This window comes from Ammospiza nelsoni, chromosome 9, assembly GCF_027579445.1.
Source record: "Ammospiza nelsoni isolate bAmmNel1 chromosome 9, bAmmNel1.pri, whole genome shotgun sequence".
Lineage (NCBI taxonomy): Eukaryota > Metazoa > Chordata > Aves > Passeriformes > Passerellidae > Ammospiza > Ammospiza nelsoni.
This window is the reverse complement of record NC_080641.1, coordinates 20197943-20225495: the sequence shown is the minus strand read 5'-3', so window position 1 is coordinate 20225495 and position 27553 is coordinate 20197943. Positions and strand designations below refer to the sequence as shown.

Here is a 27553-nt window from a genome sequence, read left to right as displayed (position 1 = left end):
TTTTCTTAACTTATCAAATGCTTTGTAGACAAACGTGTAAAGATGAAAAGAGATTGTTTTAAGAGTTACTTACGTGGCTGTCTCACGTTTGGCTTTGGAAGGGACGGATCTAATTTAAAACAAAGAAAATGCACAAAACATTAATCAGATAGAGTTCCACATGCAGCCTACAAACTATGCAGGTTCTGATCTGACAGATCATGAACAGTAATTTTTACAAACCATGAATTTCAAGAAAAGCAGACCAAATTCAGTAATATCACTCATCTCAGAAGAATTCTTTTCATATATTAATTATTCCTCAAGGGACTCTATCTACAGTATAGTTCATGCACTGTATATTTTGCTGGCAAATACACTGCAACCTTTCCCAAATCAGATGTCATCAGGCATGACCCACAGTAACTCTGGTTACCCCTCTGTGGAACTCCTAAAGTTCACAGATTGTGAAGGAACAAAGATTGTGTTAAGGTGATTACATTCATCTGACCACTCACTAATCATGACATACCAGCACACTGAATCACACACTCACACAAAAGCACATACTCATTAAAGAATAGTGAGTTTTATAGCACAATACATACTGCTTTGTCCAAATTGCATGAAAATGTGTTGATTCACTCTTTTTCCTGAGTCCGACATAGTATTCCGTCTTGGAAGTTCTAAGTTGTGTGGATTTGGTGGTTTGTTTTTTTTGGGGGGGTTTTTTTGGGGGTTTTTTTTTTTGTTTTGTTTTTGTGGTTTTTTTTTTTTTTTTTTTTTGGTTTTTTTTTGTTTGTTTGATTTTCCTTTTTGTTGTTTTTTCCAAGGGGGAGGGGGAAGTTAAAAATTTATATATAAGAAATAGAAGTTCATAGGTATTGTTCAAAGATCAAAGATATTACTTTAGACAAGAATATCAAATATCATCATCCTAGTGATAAAGATATCACCCCATAACAGAAAGAGACAAGTAAATGTTTAAAAAATGAAGAATTTCCCCTCCTTTTTCTTAACTGCCCTCTCTTATCTTTCTCCAAGAATGCCACTTCAAGCAGAAGAGCTAGAGATTCTGGCTTCAGACCCAGGGACCTGTTTGGTTAGCTGCAGCTTGATTCTGGATTGCCCAGCAACTCAGGGATTTCATTTATATTCTGACATATCTGAGTGTGATGAGTGCAACAGATATAGAAAGATTTGATAAGACTGTATTTCAGTACTTGGTTTTGTATCTTCAGCAACTGGAAAAAAATAGTTTAACTCATTTCACTGCAAACATAACAGCCCAAGAATACTGAAAAGAAATATATTCATTTATTTAAAGTGTTCTTAAATAAGACTATGCTTCTAACTTCTAAAACCCAGGTGGCAGCACCAAACTTCCAGCAACATCCTTTAGACCATTAGGCCCTGAGAGACATGTGCCTACAAAACCCAAAAAGCATTTTATCCTTAAACTGTGTTATTGTGCCTTGTTCTAACACATGAGTATCTCTTGCAGATCCCTTTTGGCAGATGGTCCAAAACAGGTGGAACAGTAGCAGGAAACAGATGAGGACATAGAGGGTGTGTGGGGTAGTATATGCACAAATAATCTGGCAAGTTATCAAGTGCTCATAACAGCAAAAATACAACTGAATGTAATATCTGCAAGGAAGGCTGGACTGAAACTGTAAAGTACAAACATGGGTAAGGGCACTGTCAGATTGTCCAAACACTCCACTGGCATATCCCAAGTGCCAAGAAAATGCCTTCTGAGCTGAGGGGAAAATGAATTTTCCATGCTATTTCTATCACTGGCCTCTCCACAGAGAAAATGAAATCAGCTAATGATAAGCTGGGTAGCTCATTATCAATTCTCTTCAGACATCCAGTTCTAAAATGTATTTTATTGTGATTTGCTCAGAGCAACTCAGTGAGAATCTACAAAAACCATCTAATTTAAAAACAAGGGCTGCCAGCCTTTAGAATTATCAACATTTCCTATACCTTTGTAGGATAGAGGCACTTGTTAATTATCCTTTTGACCTTCTTTCTATGACCTGTCTGGTTTTGGTGTAGAAATAATAATTTAAAGTTTCCACACTTAGCAAAAATCTGAACAACGCTGGTAGATTATTTCAACAGAACATGTATTTCCTAGCATATAAATGGCCATCCATGTGCCTTTCATGGGAGTGGGACAGAGCATGGGGAAATGCAGGAATACAAAGGGAATTGTATATGTGGCATGGAGTTAGGTTTTAATCACCTCCACTGGGATCTACTGCAAATTCTCATTCAGATATAGCATTGTGATTTCTAATACAGGCAATGGCAGTTACAAGCTTGTCTGAATAAAAACAATCACCTTTGCAATGACCAGTTTGTTCTGACTTTTGAAATGTCAAGCCCATGACTTTCACATGTGGCTTGATAAGGAGAACCCAGGGGCAGTACCTCACATAGAGTGGTTTGAAATAGTAAAAGCTGGTTCTGTTTACATCAAAGAAAATTTACCTCTGGGAGGTAAATTCTCCTGTTCATTAATGTGATATAATTTCTTCTCCAAATCTTATGTTCACATATTGGCCAACAATGGCATTTGGCTTTAAGAAAGGGGTTTTGATTCACTGCAGAACTGCATACCAACAAAGCTACATTGTTCATGTGCCACTTTGTATTTTGTCTGAAAGCTGGGATATGCTGGGGAGATTTCCACCAAGAGTCCTACAATTACACCAAATCACCCACAATGCAACAAAATACTCTATCACACTGTCGTCCTGTAAGTAATCTTTATAAATTTAGCTTGTCTTTGCACACTGAGACCTTGTGCCTCTGACAAAGACAACATTCTGAGTGGAGCCTGAGATGGGAGCTGTGCACAATGCTCCACACATCACAAGGACAAGAGAGCTGAAGTACGAGTCTGTTTAGTGAAAGACGAATTTCAGTTGCAGGATTTACTCATTCCCAATAGAAAATCTACTGAAATAATATGAGAGCTGAGCAAAATGGGAGTCCAGAATCAGGCCCAAAGTATAGTTTTAATGGTAACAGCAACAGATCAAATACTTGACTTGAAGTCATACTGGATTTGGTCTGTATTAAAAATTTTGTTAAAAACCCTCCGAACTAAATATGAGCTGACTTGCAGAGTTAGACAGAAACAGTTGTTGTCTATGTCCCCTAGCAATGCTGTATTTGAACTTTAAATTGTTCAAAGACTAACAGCATGCACTGTAAAACAGAGATTAAATGACTCCTGATCACCACCCTTTTGATGCTCCCTGAAAAGCATTCCAGAGGTCAAACAGCCTTTGGACACCACTGGAAGATTTTGATGTGTATGGGAAGCCACTGAAGCTTCTTATGAAACGTCAATGCAAATACAAAAAGAAAAGATAAATGAACATATTTTCTTCCAGGACTGCTCCAAAACATGACTGATGCTCTTGTCAGAGTGATCTACTAAGAAAAACTTATTAATTAAATGAAACTGAGAACAGTTCTTACTTCTCATCACTCACAGGGCATATTCTTAAACTAGAATAAGGTCCCATCATGCTGTTTTGCATTATCTCATAATGCCAACCTTCAGCCTCTCCAACTCCTTCAACTAGTTACTAACCACACTCTTTTTTTTTTTTTTTTTGCCAAGACAGATTACATAATCAAACATGTCCCACTAAAGTGGAGCCCCTTTGTGCATACTATCCTTGGCTCTTCATAGTTCAACAATGTAGCGAGTCTCCAGGGCCACCTCTTTGCCTTACAAACTTACCAGGCTTTAAGATCCTCAATACTTAGTGATTCTATTGCTATTATTCATAAATTTATATTTACAAGCACAATAAATAAAAGGACACAGCAGAGAGCACAAGACTGCCTTTGATCTCTGGGCAACAAGAAATTGCTCCAAGTGCTACTGCTACATTCATACTTCCAAAACCCATGTTATTCTGTACTACTTTGAGTATTGCTCTCTCAATGCTCAGCAAACTCACACGTCCAGAGAACAGTAACATGATTAAAAAATGGCTGTGAGTTGTCCTGATGACTGTTGCCAGGGAAATGTCCTAACAAGTAACATCTTACAGACACAGCACCAGCACAAGATTATACAGTGTCACATGCTCCCTCATTTCAAGTGACTCTATGTTACACAATATTCTATATATATATAGCATTATTAAACAGGTCAAGCTCATTTTTATACCTTCTTGTTTTCCTTCATGTGTTATTACAACAAGGGGCTTGGTGAAGGTTTTCTTGTTGTGCATCATGGCCAGGATCATATCCACATTGAGAGAGGTGCAAGCTTCATCAGGAGGAATGCACTGGAGTGCAAAGAACAGAGGTCACATTCACTCATCTGCCAGTGGCACAGCTGCCTCATAACCAGTTTACCCTACACAATTTACCAAAAAATGAGAACCTCCAAACAACCTTATCTTTTGTAGCAATGAGATTACAGTATTATCTAACATGGTGCATGTCTTTGGAAATTAAAGCTTACATTGTTTGTGCTTTGGATATGCATTGAAAAGATAAACTTGAACCACTTGTGCAATAAAAAGCAATTTCTATTTGTAGCCACCTAAAGAAATTTAAGCAGCAACTGCAAATTATGTAGTCAAAATGCACAGTATAATAACTCTTATCTACTAAAACTCTGAGCCTAGAGATATCACGTTCATTAGACAATTCCATAGAAAACTATTTATTACCTTCAGAGTTCAGATGAAAAAATACACTGTTTTTATCTAAATCAGAAGTTTTGATAAATTACATTAATTACTGACCTTTGGAAGTCCTTGAGTATCTTTGTCTTTATTTGTACACAAAGTCAGCTCACAGTGAAGAAAGAGCAGTGAGATGTTGAACATTGGTTTGAACACAAAGCTAAATCTTTTTCTGTCCTTCTGTGCATGTGGTATTGGAAAATTCTTTTTCTCAATACTGTAGAATTTAACAGATTCATCTTTAGGACAAATGTTTTCTATAATGGTATAGTCAGACATTCTATCTGGATTTGAAAACGGGGAAACAAAGCACGTTTGAATAGCAAAGCCCAACGATCTGTCAGCTTTAGTCACAGACACCTGCATTAAAGAAAGAGACAGTAAGATCTCAGAAATGACATTTTTAATTCACATTTCATTAATATTTTCAACAATTTTTTAAGCAGTTTTCCAGTGCCATTTCCAATCTGAAGTATTTTGAAGGCTAAATGTTAAGGATAAACTGTCAAACCGAGAGACAGAAAATCTGTGGTTTCAAAACCAGCAGCTGTTTAATAGCATAACCATACATAAATACAGCAATCCCTTATCTTTCTGAAAGCAGATGACTCCCCCCCCCCCCCCCCCCAGATAAGACACACAGTAATGTCTGTGTCTGCCACCTGAGATGGCACTGCCTCCCTTAGACACACAGGCTATAACAGACCTGTATGGAAATCAATCACTAATTCTATGGTTTTGTATCTGTTCAAAATTATAATGAAAATAGGAAAAAAAAAAAAAAGAAAAAAGCAACAGACACAACAGAGAAACCACCCCCAGCCAAGAGAGGAATGCAAAGGCAGAGAGGAGGTCATGGTCTGATGTGTGGGTGGCATTCCTGGGCTGGAGGGGGTGAGGGAGCCTCCTAAAAAGCCATCATTTCTTGTGAAAGGATCCTTTTAGCTTATTGTAAGTTTGAAATTCATATTCTTTTATGAAAAATAATTAAGACTGAAAGCCTCCTGTGCCCTGATGTTGCTCAGCTGGATTGGAATGCAGACAATAAATGCTACAGAATAATTCAAAGGAAAAAATAAATGGAATTTGTAACAAATGAGGCATGTTGCTCTTAATAAACAACAGAAGCATTTATCCAACCATTAACACTGCCCAATGAAACAGTTCCACGAGAAATCTTCTTAGAAGAAATGTGCCTTATATGCATATTTAATCCATATGTGCTGCATGTATCTTTAAGGAAGAGCCTGCCAAATTGTGTGGTCTGTGCAGTAATTTCTGGATGCTAGGAGTTTTGCTGAGAATAAAAGCATTTCTCCTTTTTTCTCTCCCTTATGTGAGCAGCAATCAAATTAGAGATGAAGGAATGTGCTGAAGCATCTAAGCAAGAAAGATTATCTTCTAAAAAGAACAGAAATAAAGATGGATGAACAAAAGTCAGCCACAGATACTGACAGGAAACAAGCTGATGGTGTAAACTAATTAAGAAATAGATTATGGAAAGTAGGACAGGCACAATACAGTTAATTAAATAAAAAGATGAATGATATCTCAAGGAAAGAAAAGAAACACAGGAGGAAGATGGAAGATCAAAATATGGTAAGAAAACGACAGCAGAGAAGAAAGAATAAAATTCCAGAATCCAAAAGATTCAAACAAAAAAACCCTTACCAAACAAGGACAACAGAGATATAGAATTTTTACCAAATACGTATTTATCAAAACCCAAAAATATTTTTCTTAGTAACAAATGCAAAAGAGAAATAAAAAAGAGGGAAAAAACCCCAGAGTCATCTTAAAAAATCGAGTCACTGAAGTTCAAAACTGATATGTTTTCCACTGTGCAAGAAAGAAAAACAGAATAAAAAGGCATTTGCCAGGAAAGGTGATGAAGAAATCAGAACATCTGTCTGAATAAACAGCTCCAGCAGGCTCAGAGTCAGGGGGATTCATCCCAGATCAGTGAAGGAAGTGGATGGTTTTAAGTGTTTGTTATAAAAATATTCTTAACTGAGTGTAACAGACACTATTTTTGCTTTAGCTGTTTTAAGTATTTTGCACTGGGTAGAGAAAAAATAAATGAGAAAGGACACTGAAATAATGAAGAAAACTGCACCAAATGGATCACTGTGCTTATCATGTGCAACATGGGTTCCCAAAGAACTGACTTGGGCAAGAGAAACACAGCACAGCACTGCTGCTTTTTCCTGGTCTTACAACCCCATAGCTCACACCTTATGATTTACTTGCCTAGAAACTGGCAATACTTCTTCATTGCCAAAGCTATATTTATTAATGTCTGCCACTATTTGAAAATCCAAAATTCTGTTCACATAGCTATCTTTAAAAATACTGACTGTATTGGTGTGAAATTCCACACCAATTCCACAGATTTCATAAGCAACTCAGCAACACATGGAAATATTGTGCAAAACGTACCCGAAGTCAAAGGTACCCAGCTGTTGATTTTGTTTCAGTGTTATTTACCTAAATCTGCTAGATCTCTTATGTGGCAGCATTCAAAAGGATTACAACTGATGTTTTTAAGCAGACTGGAGAGAGACCACAATTTGTATTGACTGTGTAACCTGAGAACACTAGCATATAAAAGACACACATTTGTAATAATTTTTTGCATGCCTACTACATCTTTCAGACAAGGTTCAGACACACACAATAAAATGAACCCATCAGGACATGCCAGTTCAGAGCACAAGTTCAGAAACCATCTTAAAGTTTGGTATGGAAAAGCAGATTTAGGAAGAATCATCAATCTACCTTGTAAGTTAAATTCATCCATTTTGCAAGAATCCTTTGGATTTTTTACCCAAAATATTGTCCTACTTCTTATCCCTCAGTTTCTGTTCTCTGAAGGCATCAGAGGCCTGAACCAGCTGCCCAACAAAACCTTTCAACTGACAAGAACAGATTTGGCTCAGTTGCACAGCCTTGCAAAACCCTTTTGCTAATTTGAAGTCGTTTTCAGTTTGTTACCTCTACATATACTGGCCCATTCTTGGCAACAGAGAAGAGTCCTTGGGAGGGAGCAAGGAATAAATCTGTTTTGTACAGATCCATGTTGAAGGTCACATTGGTGATGTGTGGTTCAGGAGGCCAGGAAATGCCTCTGTCATCCTCTGGCTGGTGCAGTGTGCAATTAAACTAAAATGAGAAAAAAAAACAGTAACATCACGAGTCAGGAGTGGTAGGACACATTTCTTATATACAATATAGGCCCACCCACGCTACATCTACTTAATGCAAATCTTCAACAGAGTCATGAGAAACAGTTGTGAGAAGAAATGTGTTAAAAGACAAATGAATTTCTAGACAATTACTATAATTCATGTGAAAGGCCTATTACAACAGGTATTTGTTCATTGTCAGGTGCAAAACCAAGGGTAACATACCGCTATTTCAGGCCAGCTTGAGAAAGGCACCTCTCCCTCATCAGCATCCCCTGGAAATCCATTATCACCTGATTCCATGTCCTCATCTTCAAAGCCACTGCCTTCAGCTGGTGCTGACAGCTGAATGACAATCTGCACAGAGAGGGATTGCAAACAAATTAGATTAGGTGATAACCAAGCACTCTCATGCTTGTTATTTTCTGCTGTCTTCAGAACAATGTAAAGGCCACAAGAAGAGCACCAGCTAAGCAAATGGTGAAAGCATGTCTTGAACAGCCTTGTGCTGAGCATGTACGATATGCAGCTTATAATTAAAGAATGCCTGAGTTTTTTTTCCAGATTTCAGAGCCAGTGAAGAAGGACACCAGTCTGGGTGTTGGTGTCTGAATGAGCAGCCCAGCATTTCCATTCTATTTCTAGTATTTCTAAAGCCAACACTGAAAAAAGAAATGGCTTTCTAAAGTGATACTTTGCTACTATCAGTTCTCCGTTGTGTACTCGTAAAAAAATCACTAAAAATGTTAGAGTCACTACAGGATTTTCTCTTCTGTCATCAGCAATTTTCCTTCAGACATGTACACCCAAAACCATAATATTACTTCCTCATTTTCCTCCCATTTTTTTCACTGAATTCTCTCATCCTTTTTTTTTTTTTAATCATCCTTTTCATACATCTTCATTTCTTCACCTGGAAATTTATAGTTTTGTTTTCCAGTGTTCTGCATTTTGCCTCTTTAAGCTTGCAGCTTCTCAGCTAGTTTCTTCCCTCTCAGGATTTCAACTTTGTTTTCTTAGACTTAGAGCAATTGCTAAAAAATGACATAGGCACACCCTTTGACACTCCACTGCAGGGTGTCTGCATTTTAGGAGAAATGCTCCCAAATTCTGAACAATCTCATACATCAGTGAGAGTTCAAGTGTATAGCCAGGACTATTAAAAGACATGATGGAGAAAGGAGAGGAGGCAAATAACCACTTTAATTTGGGCCATAATAGAATACAGGGACCATGAGAGTGTTTAGCTCCAGACCTGTGCTCTTCTGTCATTTGCCAAAGATTCTGTCTTGGTTTGGGACTGTTTCTAAAGTTAGGTGCTACTGACTCCCCAGCATAGAACAGTTTTAACCAGGCAAGGTCAGATCAGATTGCCTGAGCTGTTTGGGTTGGACCACAGGCTTTCCATCATTTGCCAAAGTTACTTCTATGTACTGGAAAGCTCAGCGAGAGAAACCTGTCATTACTTTTGAACCCAGAATATCTGCACTGTACTCTGGCTCATAAGCTGAGCCTGGAAGCAGTTGATTACAACCTAACTGGGCTCCTTTGCATCATCACTCATACACAAGTACTCAAGAGTCCCTTCATTACATATAGCAACTGCTAAAAAAAAATAAATTCAAATTGTGAGAGAAAAGCATGCAAAAATAATGTCGTTGCCTCACATTTTAGAAGCCTTTTTTCACACACAATTTCAGAAGAAAGACTTCACTTAATTCAGGGTATGAATTTAAAGGTAGTGCTCTGTGCAATTACAAAACTTCACTCCTATTTCTCTTTACAGCAATGTATTACTGTTTATGTATGGATGATCAAAGCTGCACAGGGAACACCAGTGCCTCCCAGACTGGTACAGATGGTCCCCAAAGAGCAGCTATGTTGTAAAATGTATTTAACTCCAACTCCTCTGTTTTCCTTTGGGATACTATCTGACCACGGGAGCATACTGAATGCGCAGCCTTCCTACCTTCTTGAATACAGGGACTGTGGCTGCAACTGAGCTAGGCAGGAAGGATCAAGATGCCTCCCTTTTGCTAAGACTAAAGCTAACTGCAATGGCTTCCCTGTACTACTACAATGTGCAGTACAGAAGGTGGATGCTCTTTGTGAGTACTCACAGAGTTAAAATAGACAATCTTGTTGAAGACGTACGCTGTCCGAGTGCCGCACTTGTTGAGTGAGGACTCCAGGATGAAGTGGGTGCCGTTCATGCTGGCTCTGCAGGAGCGGTCCAGCAGCGAGAGCTCGGTGCGGGCGTGGCCGCCGGCCTGGAACAAAGGAGCTTTGTCAGGGCTGAGCAGCACTGGGCTCCTCTGAACGCAGCTCAGCACTGCCTGGCTGCTGCAAGGGAAGCTCATTGTGCTGACAGCCAGGCAAGGGCACTCTCAAAATGCTGGTACACATGGCACGCAAGGAATAAATGTAACATGGAAAAAATGGAAACAGCAGGTTCATTATTAATCTGCTGATTAATAATGCTGACTCTGTTTGGTCTGAAATGAGCTAAAATGCCGTTTCAGGCTCTTTTCCACAATACAAATGGACACAAGCAACCTATCAGCTGGTAGATGGTAAAGACAGATCTTTACATCTGTTTAGGTCTCACACTGCTACCAAAAGCAGCTTCTTTGGAAATTAAAAACTCAGACTCATGGCCGAGTACAGTAATTTTTTGAAAACCAACCATGCACACCTTCAATCAGAAATCCCTCTAAAAACCACCAGATTGCTGGGAAGAGAAAACACTATCCTGAGTTATGGCAAAGAAGATCCACAGTACAGTTTCCTCACCAAACTGTTTTGGGGGGTTTATGTGGTGATGGCTGTAGGACTTTGAATGTTTATTTTTTCAATCAAAATGCAAATAAAATGGGCTGTCCAAAAAAGCCTCCCCAGTTCTGAGAATAAGATATCACACCAACCTGTAGAGAATCTTTTTCTACAGCTACTGTCATAACTTTGTCATCACACTTTATTGACAGTGCCATATCAGCACTGCCCTGAACTTCTTCAGGTTCTTTATGTTTTGAGAGGGAATGCCCGAAGTCATGATTTATTAATGTATCTACTGAATGCCTGGATGGGAAGATTTCTTCTCCCACTGTGTCATGTCTTCCTCTGTTAATGTGAAATGGAAAAGTCAGGCCATCAGTATTCTTTGGAGCTGGCAGTGGGTTAGCACCCAGCAATTCTGTCAGCTCTGGAGGAAGGGAATGGTCTTCTTCATCATTCATCTCTTCTAAAAAAAAAAAAAAAAAAAAACCAAAACCAAACAAATCCACATTAGTTTGTTAGATATTTTTATATTTTTCTGAAAAAGTATCCTGAACTAATAACTTTCATACAAAAAAATATTATCCATAAAGGGAGCTCCTAAGACCATTAAAAGCAGCATCTTTGCACTTGTCAGGTAGGTAGTCACCACTCCTACAACTAAGAGTTTAGTTGTTACTGAGGCACCTAATCTTGGTGTACTTAGCCCCTGTCAGAAATCTCTCTCACCAAGAGCTGAAAATAAACTTTTGATGAGTGGATCTATTATATGTAAAAGATCCAGCAAGATAATAGAAACATCACATTCAAATATACTGTTTTGGTACTGCTCAAAGAGCCTAAGTGCAAATCATTAGATGAAATTCTTCCACTACCTGATCCATCAGAAATTCAGTCACTACTGTTGTGAAACTACTTATATAACCAGAATGAAGCTAAATAAGAGTCAACTTTAGAGTGAGTAAATGAGGAAACTATATCTCAGCTTATACACATGACTGCTGAGGACAGAGCCCATCAGAGTGCAATTGATAACATGAATGTGAACATAAGCTTTATCAAAATTGTAAACCAATAGTTTTAGTGGTTGAAACTCAGAATTAGTGAAAAAACAGATGCTACTCTGCTAGCTTCAATGGACACACATCAGCAATTACTTTGGCCAAATACCCATTCCTTTTTCAACAGTTGTATTTATTCTGTTTGCTCAGACTTTTTTGGTAAGCCACTCATGTCTGTAAACAGTTTCAATGTTTATTTAATCGTCTCAAGGAAACACTATACTCATACTTTTGGAAAAAACACACTAAAAAAAAATCAAAGCTGGATTTATCAACTAACAAGATATCCAGTTGCTGACATCTATTTCAGTGAACAGTGGGTACCATCAGCTATGAAGTCTTGGGCATTGGATAAACTATAAACATTTAATTCCCCCAAATTTCAGGAAATCACACAACTTTGCCTGGACTTTTCTAATCAAAAAGCCACAGATTATTACTTGCAACCATCATTCATAGATATTACCAGCATTCTTGATGACAAGCAGTAAAAGAAGTGCAACAGCCAAAACCAAAGCTTCAAAACTGAGAAAACACCATTTAAGTAATTGTATTCCTAAAACCACAAGATATGCTTTTTCTATATGCTAAAAGTTCATCTTCAAACTTACCTATATCTTCAAGTTGCAGATGAAATCTGTTAGCAACAGGTGCTTTTGTGTAGGAAATAACTGGACTGTAATTATGCTCATAAGCCCACTTGATCAAACTCTCATGTGATGAGGGAAGATCAGGTATTACTGATTTACTCATAGCCATAGATCGTTCTGTTTCTTTTCCAAAACCAATACTATTTGATGTCTGTAAATAAAGAAAAACTTGGTTTTTCATTTGCCACTTAAGGATAATTACAATGGGATAGTGACACTGATTGAACCTTGGTGTTATATTCTGTTTTAATCTACTAAGTAACAGCAAACTGAGGAGACCTGGGAAATAAAGCAAACCCTGCCACCTTAAGCACATAACAGCTGCACAGATGGAAAAGAACTCCCCGTTTCCTCTCAGCCTCTGCCTGGAGTACAGTAAATCAAGGCAATCAGAAACTGTTCATCCCTAACCAAGACAAAGACATATTTACAGCCTTTTGTATAAGGCCATACTTTCTTCAAAACTGATCTGAAATGACTCCTGAACTCAAGATGACAAATGAATTTTCAAATGTCTCTTAATTTCGTGGATTAGAGCATGACTTAAGCTGGATAAAGGAAAACCTTTATGTTCAAATGAGCATTACTGAAAAAGGCAAAAAGCGTGCTCATGAAGTAGAGCTGACAGCAGCTAATGCTGTAAGTCAGCTGGCACCAAGGACAGGCTGTGTCTGAAATGAGCTTCACCCTAGAAATGCTGTGTGCCTCCAAAGTAGAGTTTGTTAAACACAATTGAACTAAACACTCAACAGAGCAGTAAGTGAGAGCATGCATATTTATGCATGGCCAGGCTACATAAAAAACATTTACTTTCTGTAAATGAAAAGATTTTAAAATTAATTAACAATGCAAATTTTACACAAATACATCAATACAGCAAACTCATAAATGCACATGCTGACCTTATGAATGAACATGCTAAATTATTAAATGAATAAATGAGCCACACAACCACTTAATTTTCATTTTCCTGTAAATGTTTTGTGAAATTTCAAATTTTTTTGTCCAAACGGGCAAATCAAAGGAATACAACAAGTATCTCTCACCTCACTGTTAGAGAGGCAGTTTGAAAATATTCACTTGTATTACACAAACATGTATTCAGCAGCTTGGCATCTTTAACATGTATTCATTCACACCAAAGCTAAATTAATATACATTTATTCTTACAGTCACAGCATTACTATTATCACTGTAACAATCACATCAATGGCTGCAGAACAAGCTGAACATAGATGCAGCAGCAAAGGCACAATGACCCACTTTTCAGCCATTCCTGCAATGTGATTGAAATGCTCTTTCTAATGCAGCTGATACCATGGAACGTTCCACAAACACCTTCATTCCCATGCTTGATTACCTTCTCCATCATATAGACTGCATCTTCTTTTCATCCCCACTGGTTTTTCCTCAATGTGAACAAATCTTAAATCTTTCACTCTGGAACACGACAAGATTGACTAGGGAGATCTCTCTTAGTGCTCCTATGGACATGCTACACAGGTCAGAGGGCTCAGCTGTACTTCCCTACCTGACATCAAAGTGAGTTTCTGAACTAAGAAGTGAATAAAGCACGTAGAAAGTCCTGATAGAATGGCATAATGTATCTTTAGCTCCCTCCCTCATTTCTTCCTAAGGACCCAGTTCTGCAGCCTTTAAACACTTGGGGCTTCACAACTGAAGTTAAAGATAAATTTACGTACAGAGCACCTGGTTTGAGGATACTATTACCAGAACAGTTATCAATGCTCAGTAAAGGTCACCGAAGATAAGAAACAAAAATGGAGCAACAGGTATCCTAATTTTAGTGCCTCATGACTCTTTGGAATCAACTAATCTTTGTTCTTCAACAAGGTGCAAAACTGGACACAACTGATCAGGTATTTTCATATTACCACGCAGCTTTGACTGGTAGGAGTTATTATGCTAACCCAACTTTGCTGCATCTCTTTTCTGTCACAAGGAGACAGCTGAACAAATATTATCTCAGAACTTTACTGTCCTAGCTATATCCCACCTGAACATTTCCAGGGCTTGTTTCCACCCCTCCACTCCACAGTGAGCCTGTAAATGTTCAGTCTTGCATTGCCCCACTGAAACAAAAGCAAGAACGAGGGCTGGCAGGAATAGACCTCCCTTCACGTGCCTGCCCTGCCTCACACACAGTGACTGAAACCAGGCAATCTGAGCCCCCAGCTGTGTGTCAGAACAGACACCATTTCAGAAGGTGCTGGGCAGTTGTTCTCAGGTAAGCAACCGCCCCTCCAGGCTTCTGAAACCCTCAAGGGTTTGTTCTGTGCATTGCACCTCTCTACTCCTTGCCCATAAACTTATTTTCTTTCTGGAGCTTCACTGCACAGCTCCCAGCTTTGCAGAGGGACAGCAGCTGCAAAGGAAGCAATGTGAACAGCAGTGTACAAGCAGAGAACCACACAAGCCCTGCATGTAAGGACTGCACTCAGGAGTTAAACACAGCCCAGAAGAAAGTACTGCACACACATCAAGTGCAATTGATTTACCTAAAGTACTCCCATTTTCCTTGGGTTTGTGTCCATCCCCTTGCAGAGTTCCAAAAGACACAGCAAGCTGGGAGATGAGCTGTATGACTTAAAACATCTTTCTCATTTTTTGTCTGTGAACTTGGACCTCAGTAACTTACAGCACTGGGTTTGAGGCAGCTTGGCACTAACCTTCCCCTCTCAGCTTGCCAATCCCCTCAAGACAATTCTAATTCGTAGTGAGGGCAAGAAGTTAGGAAAATTGAAGTGCATGGAACTGCTTCAACTAATAAAAAGAACATTGTGAAACATTACCTAATTGCTTAGTAATGTTTTTATGCATTGTCTAAATTTGGGCTTGGAAAGGCATTCAGCTTAATAGAGATATGAAAAGATGCTAAATGCTGGATTTGCAGGCTTTTTAATGACATGGCAGAGTTTAGTTCCCTCCCTTACCCCCTCTAAATAAAGGAAAATGAACATATATTCAGAAAATGAAACATCTATATAAATGAAGTAGTAAACTAGTTACTCAAAATCCTAACATGAATCCAAAGTCTTTTAAATACTGACATTTCTGTATATATTTAATGTATTACTTTGCGTTAATCTAAACAAAATATTACTTTCTGCCACTCATTACAGAAACTATTTTTAATTATACTTTTTACTTATATTTTCAATAATTAATAAAGAAGCAATCTAAAAATAAAGTTTTTTAAGCAGTCTGCTTTTCTATATTCAAGTGCAGCATTTCAAAAATTTTAAAAACCTGTAAAAATTGTCTTGTGAAAATTGATGATCCACAAAGTGACAGCTTTATGGACATGAAATACACCACGTGAGCTGCTTCCTAGCATGGTGTGAACTAAAGCACAATTCTCTATCCTGTGAGAGTAGATCCATATATGCCCAAATATACAGTGGTGAATTTTATGTCATAACCTAGGATGAAACTTTGAAGTCAAGCATTGTTTTTCATCATTCTGCTTACAAGAGTGGTAATCCTCAGCAACCAAACTTGACCTTTCTCTTTAAGGACTCTTTCAGACCTACAGAATGACCAGAACATCCTCTCCTGTCTGTAAGATAAATATGTCAGGGGTCAAGAGGGAACTTCATCATCCACCCTAGATAATTTTTCCATTAAATTTTCTGAGCAACACCAAAATTAGCTTTCCTTTAATTCCCTTCACTCTCCAAAGCTACTATGAAATCCTTAGTAATCTATTTTCTTGGGAGATTTAGATCAATTAGCCTTTGCATTCTGCCAGAATTTCCTCTGCACAGATTACAAGCAGAAAGCAACTAAGCAAAAAATGGAAAATTGCTATAAATACCAAGAACTGGAGTTTGAAAATGTAACTGAATTGCTGCAAAACTGCTAGTCATGAGGCTCATGGGTGGTCCTGAGCAAACATTCAGCCCAAGTGTACAATGTGCTCTTAAGTGATCACTTAATATGGAAATAGGCCACAAATTTATAGGCTGCAAGATCAGTTCAATTATATTTATTTCAGAGCAAGGGAACACACATTTTCTTAGCAGAAAGTGTGTTAAGCCATAAAGCCTGTACCAAAAATCAACATGAATCAGTATCTGCAGTAATTTAAGAAGTTTAACTTTAGAGAGCCTGGCTTTAACTTTAAAAAACAATTCTTTTTTGCTGTCTGAGGAGAGTTAGGTCAATTTGACCAATCACTTACTGGAGACAGAAGTACTGGCAGGGAAAGGGGTAGATACTACTACAAGCACAAGCAGAAGTAAAGGAGTTTCCACTTCCAAAGGGATGTGGGTGTGTGCTGCATATCTAGTATTATCCATTCTGCACTTGAAGGCTTTGTTCCAACTTCTGACATGAACCTGTTGATCCATACACCAAAGTAACAGCAAAAAGAGAAATGAACATCCTACTCTGTGTTTAGGATGCTTCCACAGAAATCAAAAAGACACAGACTAAATCCTTGTTCTAACCACCTGGCTTCTGCAATGTGTTGGTCAGTTTTACAGCCCATATATTGGAAGTTAATGAGAATAAAAAGTTTATGCATTTACTCCTTAAAATGCAGTAATTATTAAAAAGAAGTATCTAAGAGAAAACATTCAGAAATCAACATGGTTTAGCACTATATCACATTTAAATGGATTCTATACTGTTGCATTACAATAGCTCACAAAAAATAAAGGTGCTTTAACTTACAATCACTTCCAGCTTTCCCTGGACATCATGAGACTTGATAACCCAATTGACAGACTTTCTGCACTTGAGGATAAGCACCACATCCCTGACAAGCCTGGTGCCTGGCTGAGATGGTTTAATGTCCACGATTATATCCACCTGGAGAGCACTGTATGGAAAATAGAAAGTTAGAACAGAATGCCAGAAATTTTCAGCTATCAACCTTCTTCCAATCCATCATGTTTCCACTGTCTGGCCAGCTGATTAAAATGCTGGATATTATCCCGGGCAACACAACATGTGCAAAACAGATTGTTATTCCATATACACTTAAGTGATTTTGCATAACAATAAAAACAAGTACTTTTTAGAAAAAAAATATTTCTGTCTCTTATTTACAGGAAGTGTGCTACTCAATTCACCTATTATTTAGTGCAGGTAAGTGATATGGCAGGTAAGTGATATCACTTTACTTTCTAAAGTAAACATAATTTTCTTATTTCACTGTGACAGTGCCTAAAGATAACTGTTTTAGTTTCCTCTGGCTTTAACTGTACTAAAACTTTAAAAAATACCTTAAAAAAAGTAAAAAAGACAAAGAGGTTAACACACATGCATAAAAAACCCAACCCAAACCACAAGTACTATACTGGGGGCTGTCTGCCTAAACAGTTAAATTGTGGAATGACTTTGCTTCAGCTCTTGCGTGCTTTGACGATTTAAGCAGTGTATTCAGTTTCCACTACTTCTGGGTATATAGTTACTTTAAAAAGAAAAAAAACTCAGATGTCCAGCCTACTGCTTACTGGAAAATAGATGAAAACTGTCCAGATTTTCAAGATCACAGTAAAATAAGTACAGCAAATGGGTTCTTACCCATCAATAACATCTCAACATGTAAAATACCAATTCAACAGAAAAACCTATACTTCCAGACCATCCTATGGGGCCATACATTATAAGAACGTGCTCATCTCCAGCTAATAGGTTCCAACTAATAATACACTGAGACTTCATGTATCTTGGGACCTTTGGTCCATCTCCTGCCCCTTTACACATGCCTAGCTCAGCTTCTGTATGTTTCTTTGGGGATTTAAACTTCACAAGGATAGCTGTGGATAACACATAAAACTAAGAACAAAGTAATTTAGTATCTTTCTTTTTTTTTTACTTTTAATAGCAAAACATTTAAACTTTTTGCAGTGTTATCATCTCAAAAGCAAATTCCTATTGTGCTATCATCCAAAGCCAAAAGCTTGGAACCAAGGCTGTCATCGTGTAGCACTACAAGGGACTTGGAAGGATGCTTAGCATCAGCTCTGTTCAGGATGGGGCTGCATCAGCATTTGGGGCTACCAACTCCACTTCCACTACACTACCACTCCATTCCACCTCAACACTTTCTTACTCTCCTCAGGTTCTTATGCAAGAAAATGATCAGGTTCTGGCTTCAACATCTTGCAATGAGAATTAGCCTTTTCACAAAAACACCTCCTCCCACCTCCATCTCCCTGTGTGGATTTCTCATTAGGGATAGGATGCACTCACATGCAGCTGCATGAGGAGCAGAACCAGACAATGCCAGATATCCAGTGAATGCAGTAAGCAGACAGGATTTTAATTCTACCTTATCTCTGATGAAATTGTAACCATCTAAGTTTCATAGCAAATTTCTGTTCTAGCAATCATACTTGGCCCTTAGTCACACTTGGAAAACCTCTTCCTATCTGAAGCACACCCCACTTATGTTCTCCCACAAAGATCTAGGAAAGACCAGTAAAAGATGAGTATTCTATATGTCTTACCCATCCCCTTTGATGAAAACTATAATTCAAAATTTAGAAAATCGTCATAATGTGTATAGAGTTACTTTTCCTAGCCAGCAGTTAAAAAAATTTTAGTCAGTGCACCACTATCAACCCTTAGCATTTCTCATAATTATCACATTATCCCTTAAACTCAACTGGAAACTTGACAGAAAATACTGTTGTGAATCTTCAGAGCAGCTGTGGAACACATATCACAGAGCACAGATCACTTGCAGCCTCTGGACACTGTTTGGGAGCCACTGTCCTACACCTTGCTGCCAGTCATCCCTGCCTGTGACAAGTCAGGATTACTTTCTACCTCTGTCTCACCTCCTCACACAGTGGTCTAACCTTAAAACCTCTCTGTCAGATACTGCCCTTACTCATATTCCCTTATTCACCTTATCCTTGGAAAAATGTGATTGATTGAGGAAGAAGGGGAGCAGTATACAGTCCATAAAAGCTGTGCTTTGCAGTCTTGTCCGGAAAAATCCTGTGATTATGCAGCAGAATTAAAATCTTTACATACTGAAGAACCAATTTCTATTTAAAGTAAAGTATTAAAGCTCAAGCTTTTCTTTAAGGATGAAATGGCTGCTTTCAGTTGATTTTTATAAGACAAGTGAATTTTTAGCTATTACTTCAAACAGTTTTAGTCTATTTAGATGATACTTTACCTGTTAGGATTGGAATTTGGAGTACTTAGTTCAATGATATGAACTTCTCTTTCCTGGACTAAGTTAGACATGAGGCACCCCTCTGCTGGTTTTGGCTGCAGGTATCCCGCAAGGTAATTCAAAGAGAGAAAATTCTTCTTTATGTTACACGAGGGAGGAAAAACTTGATCTGGAGGGGAAAAAAAAGCAAGCAGAGGGACCTTTAACCACAGATGGCAGCTTCGATGTATGCACATCCCACGTACACTTCAGTGTCCACTATATTTCTTAAAGGTGTCTCTAACATCTGTTACAAGCACATATGACAAATCATCATATTGAAAAGGAGATTACTGTTGCACCAATACATCAACTTTCTAATAGTTATTATTTATGGATTTAAACACATAGTAAAAGAAAACCCCTGTAAGAAAAGTGTGAAAACAATTCTGAAGAAAAATGTGAAAAACTTGTCAAAATTAGTAAAATACATTTGATTTGCTCCTTGCATCTTTACAAGAGATTTCTTTCTATTGCAATTTACTCAGAGATAACTTTTGGAATCAACTCCTTCTCCCTGTGGAAAATATTTTATTGTTGTTATGATAAACCTACCACGCTTTAAATACTACAGAAAGTACTTTCCATTTCCTTACTTAATATATTTACTATATATTGTGTAGTTGGAGTCAGTGTTGTCTAGAAAGCAACAAATATTGCATTTGTCTTGCACATGGAAAATTAAAAGCATGAAAAAATTATAGAGTCAGCTGTTGATATTAAGAAACTGATCACAATACACATAGCTGAAATAACGAAATTCTAGCATAGCTATTCAATCTCTTTTGGTTTTAACCAAAAAGCTGAATATGAGCATTACAGAACCCCAGGATGTGCTGAGCTGCAAGAGATGCACAAGGGTCATGGAGTCCAACTCCTGGCCCTGCACAGGACCATCCCCAAGAGCCACACCCTGTGTCAGAGCATTGTCCAAAGGCTTCTTGACCTCTGCCAGGCTGCTGCTGTGACCCCTGCCATGGGGAGCCTGTCCCAGCGCTCAAACACCCTCTGGGTGAAGAGCCACTAGTGTAAAACGCAAACCATTAAAAAAGTCACTTCATATGAAATTCTCATGCACAGCCTCTATTACTTTAGCCCAAGAAACACTATTTCTACTGAAAATCAGGAGCACTTTGCCTTTCTGAGATAGCTTGACCAATGAATTTTCATACTACACAGAAGGACCAAGTACCATGTTCAAGTACTTGAAGTACTGTAAGAATACAATTCCACATGCCTGGGTCTTTGACCATTGCTGTACAAGAAGGACTTTTCCTATTAAGGTCAGTAGCAGGATACAAAAAAACCCCAAAAAACCAAAATAAAATAAATCAACTAGCATGCATTGTGAACAAAAAACTGTGAAGAAACTCTTATGAGCTATTCTGAGGCCATGCACTCTCTAAATGAGAACTGAAATGTCACCTCTGAAGGGCATTTGTGCGTGCTACCCAGCTCTGCAGGAAGACCAGAGACTCCTGTGACCCTGGTCTCTGCAGAAACAATCAGGGGAGTTTCTTCTCCTGATCTTACACAAAGCAGCCTTTGAATATTAACCCTGTTGTGTCCCCTACAGAAGTTACTAAAGCTGTATAAGGCTGTGACTATTCATACTCCCCAGGCAAAGCACTTCTCTAACATCTGGTGTGCGCCCTGCCAGATTAGCCTTGAATGCAGCTGCAGTTCTGTCAGCTCCTCCCACAACAGCACAGAATGGAAAATGATCCCAAATGGTCTATGCTGAGCTTAAATTTTTAAATATATCTATATATATACACACACAGAGACAGTAGGTATTTTCTTCTTAACTGCTGTACAACACGATTCAGGCCATAAAACACCAGTTCTGGAGCAGTTTGTGGGTCATTACCACACGTGCTATCATTTGCCATCGCAAACAACTCAGTTCTTGCTCCTGGCACTTCCATGAGGCGTCTCTGGAGCTCTCCAGAAGTGCTGCTCTTGCTGCCAGAAGCACAGAGAGTCCCCAGCCTGGGCCCCCACTCGATAGCAAGCTTTTCCTCTGCAGCAGATTTCAACTCTATCATGGGCTACTTGACATGCACACTAGAATGAACTTAATCCCATCCACATCAGTTACCAAAACTGGGCTGGAGCAGAAAAGAAAAGGGGATCCATTCCAGCTTTCTCTGCTCACTACACATCTCCTCTTTGTTAGTTTCAGGGCTGTCTACATACTTTGGAATGGGACTGCAGGTGTCTGTAATCAATTAAAAACATACCAAACCAGCCAACAAACAGTCAGTTTATGGATTCTGTGCCTCTCTAATCTCCCCAGACTCCCAACAGGGAATCAGACGTGGGGTTTGCAGGAACCCCCTCAGCAGAGGGTCTCTGGCCAGCAGCTGGGGTGCCAGGGGGCCCTGCTGGCCAAAGGCAGCAGAGCTGTGAGCAGTGACCAGCAGCCACCTTCCATCAGTGAGCGCCAGGCAGGCTGGATGGACACACAGCACTGCACACCAGGATCTGTCCCTTCTGTGTGAAGCACTTGTTTTTACTGATGAGGACAGACACTGTCTGCTCTGTTCTGCACAAATTAGGTGCCATCCACAGGTTCATGGCTGAAGTTGAATATCCAAGCTTAACATCACCCTGAGGAGGTTTTTGTGCGAATGAGCACTGTTAATCAAGTGTCTCTTCCCAAGACAGGCACCCTGGGCAGCAGCAGTTGGATTCAGCAATAAAAATCCCATCTAAGGAGAGCTTGCCTTTCAAAATCTGATCTGGGCATAAGCAAGGTGTTTGGAATTTTCCTTGGGCACCCTGATGGTAGGGCTTATTTATGTGTATTTCACAGTTTGCTAGCCCTTAGCACAACAGAGATCAGAACCTTGGCTGGCATTTAATGGCAGGATAGAAATGGGATCAGGGAAGGGCTACAGGGGTCTCAGGAGGGAGGATGCAAACTCTAGGCAGTGCTCATTCTGCAGCAGGACACACAGCTAAGCCAGACACGATGGGACCATGTGCCAGCTTTAAACCAAGCAAGCATGGCATGCAGGATATGTGCACTGGCTATAAATTCAGAGTCGGGAATGATGTTTCAGCTTCTGCCAGGACAGAAGCACAGTGTTACTGTCTGTAAATAAACTGTACATTTTCTGATTTAGCTACTGTTAAAACTAATTTTTTTTATTATTTAGGTAAGAAATGTGTTGAAATTAGGGTCCCTCCAGGCTAGCACATTTGCCCTGGATGTACTGGTGATGCTAGATGCATTAGGTAACATTTAGCTAACTGATAGGACTTCCTGACTTGCTCAATCATGTCTTACTGAACCATGAGGAATTAAACTGACTTCTGCTGTAAAACACATACCAAGAGCACTGTCATCGTGAGCAGTCCTGCCTTCTAGAATCTGACAGTGATTTTCACAGCAGCCACTCTGCCCTCTCCTCCATTGCACAAACCAAGGCAAGAACAAGAACTCCACTTCTTGTGCCCTCTTCCTCCACACCCCCATTCTGGTCCCTTAAAATTCTTGCTGTGATCACCATCCCTGCAGTATTTGATCAGCCACTCTTTAGAATCAACAGGATTCAGATGCACTTGGCCCTGATCCAGTTTGCTAGTGCTCTCAGCTGCCTTTCATTTGCAATTTCAAAAGTGACTTAAGAGACCCATGGCATCAGAAGCAGTTTTATTCTATGAAAGATCAGCCTTCTTCAGATCTTTCTGTCCTTTGGCTTGCATTTTCTGTTTTCTGTATTCAGCGACAGCCTACATTTTTAAAATGTAACATCTTCCAGTTTCATATTTGTCTAACTTGAGTGAAGCTGAAATGTAGACAATTATATGAATACAGCCCTCAAATTCTGTATCAGTCACACAGCCAGGAACTGCTTTGTGTGACCACCTATAGATTATGAGCAATTTCAGCAGTGATTCACAGCCTGTCAGCTGAGGGTACCTTACTAAATCTCATGAGAGTGTAAGTTTTGCATGAAAAGCCTACATTGTACGTCACTGCATGCTGTGGTTTGTGAAATCCAGTGATTCCATTGTTTACTCTGCAGAGAAGCAAACCAGGAGCACATCCCACGTGGTTTTCACAGAACTCCTCACATGACTCTGCAGTTCAAGAACGGACCCTGTCCCCACCCCTGAGCACATGCATAACCCCCCCACATACACACATGTTCCCTTCTGCCAAGAATTTAAATCAAAATCAAACAATTACAGCTGAGCTGGTTTGTAGGAGCCTTCTCAGAAACTGTCTGTTTTGGTTGCCTGCCAAGTTCCATTTTGTGTACTTGCTCCTAATTAAATTGTGTTTTAGTGCATTCTAAAGATGATGCAAAACTCTCCTCTTTAGCCTCCTGGTTTGACTGGAGACATGCAAATCAACAAACAAAATTTTATCTGGTTTTTTCAACATATCTCATTAAATATTTGTCTCCACAATGCAGAGACCACTACTCCCATGTATATGTTTCAAGAGTATTTTAATAAGGTAAGAAATATATTTCTGAATGATTTTCTGGCATTAGAATCCACAACTAGTGCCAAGTAGAGCCAAAAAAAAAAAAAACAAAAACCCACACAAGGGAATCCTCTACAAATTTGGCAGGATTTGGATAAAACTAACTCAGGCATATTCTGATTTTGGGGGGTAAACCTCCTATGTCAGGAAATCAAATTATCAGATACATGTGGTTAGGAAAGAATGCTTTGTCCACTGAAGGCTTTTTGTTGGTTTTTTCTTGCCTGTAACCAACTAGTTCAGCTGTTTGGGAGTTTCTGTAGATATTCCTGCAGAGGATCACACAGTTATGTTGTGCCAACACTGCTCAGCTATGGAGCTACAGCCTGAGCCCCACCCCAGTACAGGCCTGTGTGCAGTCCCCAAGGAGCTGGGGTCCTCTCCCATCTGCACTAGGCCACCTGAAGAATCTGGCATGTGGCTCAGAGGGACAGGAAATCTGTCTCCTTGGGATGAAAATATGTCAGTACAGACTAAGGTAACTTAGTTTGGTGAGGAAGGCAATAATTCTGTGCCCAAAGAAGCCTGGATCCTTATACAAGCAAATAATGAAAAAATAATGTAACTCAGGTCCTTCTAGAAATTTCCCCCTACTTCAAGATGAACGTACCCAAACAATCACCATGAGTAGCTGATACTGTTTAAAAGGCAAAAAAAGGCAAAGTTTGACTTTTGTAAGATTCCGAGCAATTGCATCCACATTTATGAGCATAAAGTGATGGCACCACAATCCATTAAAAGTTTCCTAAACCCAAGGTCTGGTCTTAGACTTGAGGCTTGCCCTTATTTCTCTGCTTCCCCCTTCATATGTTTAAAAATTAAAATAAGTGAAATATAAGCAACATATTCTCAGTATCTGAAAGTGTCTATTAATTCAGTTGGTTTTGTTCTGGTTTACCTTCTCCTACTTTAATGTAGATGTTTCTTGATATTTTAAGTTCAGTGAAAGACGTTACTGCTCCATATTCCTTCTGGGCCCACTGTAACAGATGTTCATTTTTCTCAGGGAAAAACTTTTCTTCTGTTTCTGCTGACAAGGAGAAGTTTCCCTTCTCAAACTGAACAACGGAACCTACAGACACCTGATGGGAATAAAAACACATTTTAATGTGGTACATTTATCCATGCAGACACATAGCATGTTTAAGTGATGTGACCTCTCATACCCAAATGCAGTGACTGAAGGTGATTATGGTCTATTTCCACTTTGCATTTTCACCACCTAGAAGCACCTATGCCATGGGCTGATTTAATGGAGCATCTCTACAATGCTCCTAACATATCAAATTCTGTGTAAATTCCAAGTGTACAGTCTTAGAGGATGGCACTGACACAGCACATGCCAGATTGTGCACTTTTATATCAGAGACATGTGGGACATTTTCATAGAGCTTTGGCCTAACTAGAAAAATCTCCCATGCACAAAATTCACAGGATTTAAGGACTTAATCAGTGATTATTTTGCAGGAATATTGAATTTGAATAGATACTGGCATTCCACCCTCAGAGACAGTTTATCCAGTAAGAGTAGTAGTTGGTTTCCATTTGCACATTGTTTCCAATTTTTTTTATGGTCAATACCAGGGTAAAGCAGCATCAGTGTGTCTTTTTAAACATTTCAAGACAGCATGAGAAAAAATATTATTCCTTCTAAATAACAATCAAAGAAATTGATTACTTTACAATAATACATTTTTGCTGTATTTTTCATTTGAGATAGTTAAATGCATGCTAACACAACAGCTGTCTTCCTCAGAATACACTTGGTTTTTCATTTATTACTAATTAAAACTTGAAAACCTTTTTCATCATCCTGCAGCATGACAAATGTCTTCCTGAGGGACAGATCCTATCAAAGTGGCCACGTGCTTCAAGGGAGGAACCGACAGACAGAAAGCAGAGCAACTAAAAGTCTGGCACAAGCATCCTCACTAAGTGATCATCCAGTAAACATCTTGAAACAAACATGAAGCTTATCATATTTACTTTTTTCAATCACCTACTAAAGTCTATTTGAAATCCTGGTTCCACTAACCAGGTTTTAGAAAGGACTGCAGAGTTCTGCTGTGCTTGCCAATGTTGGGATTTTTACTACACAGACCTAAGGCAAGGTTAAGTGAGCCAAGCACGTTATTTGTTCTGGAAAGAATTCAACAGACCCTTCCAAAAAAGGCAACCATCACTGTTTCAACACCTGCCTTGAACATTAACTACTTACTCTTCAGAACAAATCAAAAGCAAATCTAACATGTTTAGGATAATGCAAAGCATTAAAGCCTAATAACGTTTTAAATATTTGGGAACCAACCAATTTTTATCTGAGCACTAATTAGGCACTGATTGAGTGATTAAGAGACTGCTGCCACAGACACTCTTATCTCCTCCCTTCAGCTCCTTTAGTGGTTACTTTCTGAGGTTGCAGAGTGGAAAAAGTGCCCCAGCTCTATTTCTTCCAGTTGTTGTGAGGACATGAAAAGGAACTGCACTGGAAACATCCTCTGCTGTTGAGTAAACCTATATGTCCTGTCACTTTTCTGAGACTAAATGAAGAAGCTGGACGTGGAAAATCTGTTTGCAAGACCGTAAGATACTGGCCATAGCCACAAACCACAGCAAGCACCACAGTTCAGAGGGCTGTTCCTCAGAGGAAATGAGGATCAAGCATAGGATATTGAAAATATGCTACCAAAACCTGAGTATTGCATCAAAGAACAAAACATATTTTAGAACATATTTTGGTTGCATACACTACTACCCTGCTGACCATTGGGGAAAACAGGGCTTGAAATTTTCTCTGCACCATACCAAATCAAGGAAACATACATCCCCTCATGCTGGGGCAAAAAACTAAAACAGCCTTCATACATCCCTTAAGAAAAGTTCCCAGTCTGAATAAAACTGCCCTTGCAAGGCTGCCATGGCAGTTCAGGACATCAGTTACCTGGAAGAAGTGCCAAATGTCATCGGTTACTATTCCCCAGAGGGAACAACTCTCAGAACCAAACCTGAGTCATCTCAAATACATGCAGTGGTGAGTGTGAATACTGCACACACAAAATTGCATATTCTGTTTCTTATTTTACCTATTTCCTTCTCTCCCTTTAAACATTTATTGCCTTATTTCTTTCTTTGAATCTGATCCAAGGGGATATTTACTTTGCCTTATAACATTTTAAGTATTTAACACCGTTATAATTCAGAACTCCCAAGTAGGAAGCAAGTTCATAATTCAGCCTTGAGAGAGAGCTGGGCACCTCTGGGCCATGACTCAGGATATAAAGGTAAGTGTGCACAGCCAGCCAGCATGAACCAATCCCTCCTCTCACAACAGCTACACCACTACCCATCCAGGGCCTGCCAGCACAGGGACCACCTGATCACACCTAAAGCCATGATGGAGGTAAATGTACCAGGAGGAAAAGAAGCAGCATCCTTCATATTTGTATCTGAGCTGTACAGCATCAGACC

At 39.1% G+C, this 27553-nt stretch overlaps 1 protein-coding gene across 2 annotated transcripts in view; it reads right to left on the bottom strand.

Annotated features, from left to right (window-relative positions):
• Nucleotides 1-27553, bottom strand: part of TGFBR3 (transforming growth factor beta receptor 3) — a 108825-nt gene that overhangs the window by 12007 nt on the left and 69265 nt on the right. Inside the window, exons 5-15 of one of the 2 annotated variants that reach the window (XM_059478547.1) lie at nt 24984-25167; nt 19543-19711; nt 17079-17226; nt 12342-12531; nt 10819-11135; nt 10015-10164; nt 8120-8251; nt 7704-7871; nt 4770-5069; nt 4184-4304; nt 74-109 (exon numbers count right to left, since the gene is read on the bottom strand). In XM_059478547.1, the coding sequence (XP_059334530.1) occupies nt 74-109; nt 4184-4304; nt 4770-5069; nt 7704-7871; nt 8120-8251; nt 10015-10164; nt 10819-11135; nt 12342-12531; nt 17079-17226; nt 19543-19711; nt 24984-25167 (1915 nt within the window). The remainder of the gene's footprint in view (nt 1-73; nt 110-4183; nt 4305-4769; nt 5070-7703; nt 7872-8119; nt 8252-10014; nt 10165-10818; nt 11136-12341; nt 12532-17078; nt 17227-19542; nt 19712-24983; nt 25168-27553) is intronic. The other variant, XM_059478548.1, reaches the window with a different exon arrangement.